The following is a 6,000-nucleotide window of genomic DNA, read 5'->3' as shown; positions in this document are numbered from 1 at the left end:
TCAAATCTTCTCTTTGGAGGCTTTGACCCTGTGAAACCAAACAAATAAATATAAATGACAAATTATGCATTCAACTTAACTTTGATAAAAACATCCGAGCACAGCTAGGGGAAAGTTGGAAACGCACCATTCCTTGACATACTGTTTAGATCCAAAAAAACAGTTGTTGGTTTGTCAGCACATCAGCCGAGAAGAGAATGGGTAGATAGGATATACGAACATCAGCGAAGGAAACCATGCAAATGGTTTGCCAGATCCCTAGACAGATCCGAGGAGTCACGCCTCGATAAAGTCCTGTGATTCCGTTTTCTCTGCATCGAAACCGGGCGGGACAAGCTCCGCGAAAAAGTGAGCGAGTGCTTTGGGGGGAAACCACAATAGAAGATGGATGGTCGGAGCTGAGGCAGAAAACGCACCTGTAGACGTATGCCAAGGTGTTGAAGACGGTAAGCTTGGCGGGTCGAGTGCCACCAGGCGCTTGTTTAGCCATCGACTGCATCTCGACTCGGACGACTTCGATCGGTTGGTTCCAACATGCCAGCGCCCCGCCGACTGAGCTGCTCAAGATCTTATCGGCAGCACTCAATCGTTGGCCGTCAGTCTTACCGCGTAACACTCGGATCTGCTCCTCTGCTAGTCGGGCAAAGCCCATCCTGGAACCCCAGTTGGTACATTGGCGAACAGCGACCGCATTCACTCCCTTGTTGATCCCTTTTATGCCATCCTTCCTGTACATCTCCATGAAGAGTGCCATGGTGGAGCTGTTCAGAATGAACAAGACTAGATGAGCGGCGGAAACACTTGCCAGGGCAAGTCAATTACTTTTTACTCACGGTGGCTTAATACCCGCTGATGCTTGTTTATGACGAGTAATTTCAGCTGTTTTCATACACGTACAGAAGCCTGAAGATTAAACCGACTTAGGCTTGATCAGTGGTCGTTTTTCGTCTTTTCGCTTTGCTTGCTTGGAAACTTGAAAATTGTGCAGCTCAACAACATACCCATCGTAGCATAAGCTTGGGAAATTCCACCTCCCATTCCGCCGAGTAATCCCGCAACGGCAGGACTGATGCCATTTGAAACTGCGACAGTCTCGATTTCAGCTGCAGTAAACAACAGGACGGCTCCCTTGGTCGAAGCCTCGATCCAAGCCCATGGGATCAGTCCCTGATAAAACCTGGGTGTCAAAACAAAGATGTTGAAATTTAACCAGTCCCCGTGGCATGTTGCATCGAACGATAAGCTCCCGCCTACTTACCCTAATGGACCACCTCGCGACCAGACTGTCTTGAGAGCATTGACCATCGATTGAGATCGGTTGGAAGCCATTTGAGTTTTGACAACCTGGCAAGATAAGTCAATAAGATATTGTCACAGTTAGCTGTCGGAAGTAAATCCAAATAAAAATGAATGATTGAGATGACTATCACAAGGGGGTTACTGACCTCAAGAGGCTGTCCCAACGTGGTCACCTTTGCATGGATTTTTAAAATACATCGCAGGATTGAGGTGGCGATTGATTTGCGAATTGAGATAGTATGACGTCATTTTTTTGGATTGTATATTTTCGGGAAGTGTACCGCTTCGCTGTTTACGTATTGAAGCGGATAAACACTCACCTCAAACATGTTCATGATGCCTCCGACGGCCTGGGGAGTAAGAGTCAACAGATTACTTGTGTCAACCATCGCCGCAGGAAACTCGACTTTTCGAATACCGTAAGAAGCGGATATGAGAAACAATACTCACGACATTAGACCAGTTGACACCTCTTTTTTCTCCCGGCTTCAATGGGGCTGCTGCTGCTGCTGGGGCCATGGTCAAGATTGCGGCTGCTAAAGAAAGAAATTGAGACAGTCTGCGTGAAGAAGGACTGGAGAGGACATCATCGCGGTCAGCGGCCGGCTGATTATGTAAACACATATGTATGGGGTATGCAGATTGATCGTGCCCCAATGGAATGCAATGGAACCTCTAGCTTAACAAAGCCACTCGAACAGAGGTCCGGGGGACCCGCGCGGAGCGCTCTCCGTAGGAGAGGTTTACTCGCTATCCCTCAATTTTGGCAGGAGCAGAAGGGATATTCAGTGCAAAAAATAAAAATACAGCCCTATAAATTTTAATAAAAACAATAAAAGAAAACTGAATAGACAGTCTTGTAGCCTTGATAAATGCGCAAAGTTTGACACCTGTTCCAGCCTCTCAATCCAAAGACTGCACTCCCTAGTGGCAAAAGTGCCCAGGAATCTGGTCAAGGCAGCAAAACAAAATTCCAAACCATGTCTTAAGTTTGGAAGATCCATGTGTGGATCCGCATTTGGCCAGAGGGAAGCACAGTGGTGATCTTAGCTTATGTACATACAATGTGTCAATTTACATACAACCTACAAAGCATGCAGATTTTTTGGTCCACAGGATCTACAAGGAATACAGCTTTGTGAATCCTTGTGCAGATCCATTTCTTGAGAAGTCACTTTTCAAAAATTTATGAAAAATACATTGATGGTGATACAAAAATTCTGAGGAGACAGAATTGTAGAGGAGATGTCAAAGGGTCAGAAAGCTGTGGCTCAGACCTTTGGAGGTGCTGGGGGCAGAGCTATTAAAAAGTTAAAAACCTTACAGCCATTTGGTACTTTCTACTCCCCTATGAAGTTGGGGATAATATGCAAGTCTCTCCCTGCGGGAGGGGCCGCTTCGCGGCCAGCCACAGCGAGCCTCCCACCAGGGGGACTTGTGTTAAGTTAGATGGAACCTTGGGCCCCGTTTGGCAGCAATCATGTTATGTGATATTGCACACTTACCTAATGTGATGCACATCACTCTTGAATTCATATATTTCAAGATAACACAAGTGTTTGGCTGCCACTCGCGTCATACAGCTTGCCTACATAACAAGCTCCATGGCTGGTAAATACCGGCCATTGAGTGTACATACCGGCAATGCTAATCAAGTGTTTAACTCCTCTTGACGATGGCCGGTACATGGTCATCAAAGGGAATACAGAGTCCCTTTTGGGGAACACATAGTCCCATCAATGACCATTGGTCATCAAAGGGAATACATGGTCCAACTCGTGATGACCCTCATAACTTCTCAAAACTGCCAAACACGCGAGTGATACAATATGGGCCTCGGTGAGGCCCGGTTATAGAAAAGCAGTGTTTATTACATAATATCACTGCTGCCAAACGGGGCCTTGGTTCTGAGCCCGGTTGCAGGCAGTATCCAATCTGCAGGGGTGTCCAGAAGAGCCCATTTTTCATTTGTTTTAAATCAAGCCTAGCAATAGTGATAAGAATTAGTTCAGCGGAAAACAAAAGCCGGAGGGAAAAGAAAATAGAATCAGAAAAAACCCTTTGAAATGGCTGAAGAGAAATCTAAAAAATTTAAGGATTGCTGGGTGTAAGTTATAACTAGGTGTATGTTTTGAGGGTAGATAGAGAAAAATGATAAACTTCACAACTGAAACAAGAAGGCAAGACTGAGATAAAAAATGATGAACTGCAAGTTTGACGGTGTGGAGAGCAAAAGCAACCACTGACACAGTGTCAGAAATGCCCAGTCACCGCCGCCGCAAGATTGTTCCAGGAGAAAGTCAGGTGATCCAGAGAGCTCTGCTCAGCTCTGCATAGGAGTAGTGAGGCACAATACACAAAGCAAGTCATAAAGTAACATACAAATAGCTGCAAGTAAAGTAAAAAGAGGCTCTGTAGGTACAGAAATATCCGCCATCAAAATAAAATAAAGAAACTCCGCCACAAGTAAAGTAAAAGGAGCTCTGCACATAAAGAATATGTGTAGTAACAGAATAATAATAATCATAATGAGAAAAAGAATGTCTGTACAAGTCCCTCCTCCCCCCTACATAGAAAAGGAAAACATGAGAGAAAGAAACCAACATTCTCCACCCGCCTCTCACGCATGCAATCTGCCAAGCCACACTCCCACAACCATGCACGTCATCTGTCCATTCCCCTCTCACACAAATCTCCTGTCAAATTTTATGCACATCATCACCCACTGTTGGACTCCTCTTGCCATAGCTTCCCCGCCCCTGTCTTGGCTACAATGCCGGGATCCCACGCGCCGCCTCCACCCGCTTTGGCTGCCACGGCTTCCCCTGGTCACCGCGGCTACTAGCCAGCTTAAGTCAAGTCCTGCTCCGCCCACTTCCGCGGCGTCTACAATCACCCCGCGCTCTGCCTCAAAGAACTTCCTCCATTCCAGCCTTGCAGACCCACAGTCCGCAACCTCCACACCTCTGTGCAGTCATTTTGAGTCCCCAACCCAAATTTACCACTACACCAGCCATTGAGCGGAGTGCACAACCCACTCAATGGCTGGTTGTTGAGACATGATGCAGCTTTGGTTTCTTCTGATGAGCTAGACAGAGCTGAGACCAGCGGACTGAGACCAGCGGACACGATGCAGGTCGAGTGGAGATGGTAGTGGAAGGATGAGGAAAGAGTCCTTCCACGTCCGCTGGGCCCAGGTATACTACATACATGTGAAACTAGGTGTAACATGTGGATGAAATGTGTAAAGCAGAAAAAGAACAAAGAAAACCTGAGAACCATAACTCAACACCCCCCCTTGCTGCACACATGAAGAACAAGAAAGAAAGAAAAGAAAGAGGAGGAAAGAAAGAAAGAAAGAAAACAAAATATTAGGGAATCAGAGAGAGAGGGAATAAGGGAAGAGAAGAGAAGATCATCCAACAATTCCAAACAGGGTCCTATGTCTTTCAAGGGCAACACAAGGCAGAGGTTTGGTCAGCATATCGGCGACCATATCCTTTGTCGACACATGAAGGAGTGAGACGTCTCCTTCTTTGACACATTCTCGGATAAAATGATATCGGGCGTGGATATGTTTCGTGCGGGCGTGATGTTCAGGGTTCTTTGCGAGTGCTTCCGCACCCTCATTGTCAACGTGAAGGGGAATCGCGGTGTCCGGGCGAAGGCGAAGTTCCGTCAGAAGATGTCTGAGCCAGAGGGCCTCCTTGCACGAATCAGACAAGGCTTTGTATTCGGCTTCGGTGCTTGAAAGCGAGACGGTTGCTTGTTTTCTGGATTTCCAGGAGATTGCGCCATCCCCTATGCGATACGTGTAGGCTGAGGTTGAACGGCGATCATCACGATCTTCAGCCCAGTCTGAGTCAGAATATCCAGAGCATGAGAGATCCCCACCGAGGCGTAGCTTCAGGTCTTTGGTGGAGATGAGATAGTTGAGAACTCGTACGGCGGCGTACCAGTGGGAGGCGGAAGGATCGCGAAGGTATTGAGACAGACGGTTGACTGCAAAGGAAATGTCTGGGCGGGTGCACTGTGAGACCCAGAGCAGTGCACCGATGAGCTGTGGATATGGTCCAGGCGACGGGGAGTCTTTCGGTTGACGATGAGTAAGATTTTTGAAGTTGACGTCAGTTGGTGTTGGAACAGACACGTGAGTACCGGCGAGGAAGCGATCATTGAGATCCGAGATGTAGTGTCCTTGATTGAGATAGACATATCGGGCGGGTACGTCACGCGTAATCTTCAAAGATAGAAAGTGGTTGAGGTCTTCATCGGCTCCTATTTTGAATTGTCGGCCGATTGAGGAAATAAGAGAATCAACAAAGGATGGCTCGCCAACAATAGCAAGATCGTCGACGTGAGTTGTAAGGGCACCCGAGAGTTTGCCGTTGTCCAGTTTGAAATATAGGGTGGGATCGTACTTCGAGTTTTTCAGGCCTAGGCCTAGGAGCGCCTTGTGGAGTTCAATGTTCCACTGGCGAGGAGATTGTTTCAAGCCGTAGAGTGAGCGGCTCACCTCGCAGACCCAATCGGCATGTTGCGGGTCTTCAAAGCCCGGTGGCTGTTCCATGTAGATGGGCTTGTCAAGGTGTCCGTTAAGGAATGCCGTCTTGAAATCTACTTGACGGCCTTTCCAACTACGACTGGCAAGAAGAGAGAATATTAGTCTGAGTGTTTCCAAGCGTAGCGTTGGGGAGAAAA

General features: G+C 47.3%; 1 protein-coding gene across 1 annotated transcript; it reads right to left on the bottom strand.

Moving 5' to 3' along the window:
• Positions 1-1,818, bottom strand: PtA15_3A830 (uncharacterized protein; the record flags this gene model as incomplete). Its single annotated transcript, XM_053167837.1, has 10 exons — positions 1-28; positions 128-141; positions 221-311; positions 417-761; positions 834-903; positions 1,002-1,177; positions 1,259-1,344; positions 1,446-1,472; positions 1,620-1,649; positions 1,750-1,818. 10 exons carry the CDS (start codon positions 1,816-1,818, stop codon positions 1-3), a joined length of 936 nt encoding a protein of 311 aa, XP_053019014.1.
• Positions 1,819-6,000: the final 4,182 nt, after the last annotated feature.

The sequence above is a fragment of the Puccinia triticina genome, chromosome 3A (genome assembly GCF_026914185.1).
Source record: "Puccinia triticina chromosome 3A, complete sequence".
Lineage (NCBI taxonomy): Eukaryota > Fungi > Basidiomycota > Pucciniomycetes > Pucciniales > Pucciniaceae > Puccinia > Puccinia triticina.
Note: the sequence above shows the minus strand (reverse complement) of the source record. Positions and strands in the feature narration are given on the sequence as shown.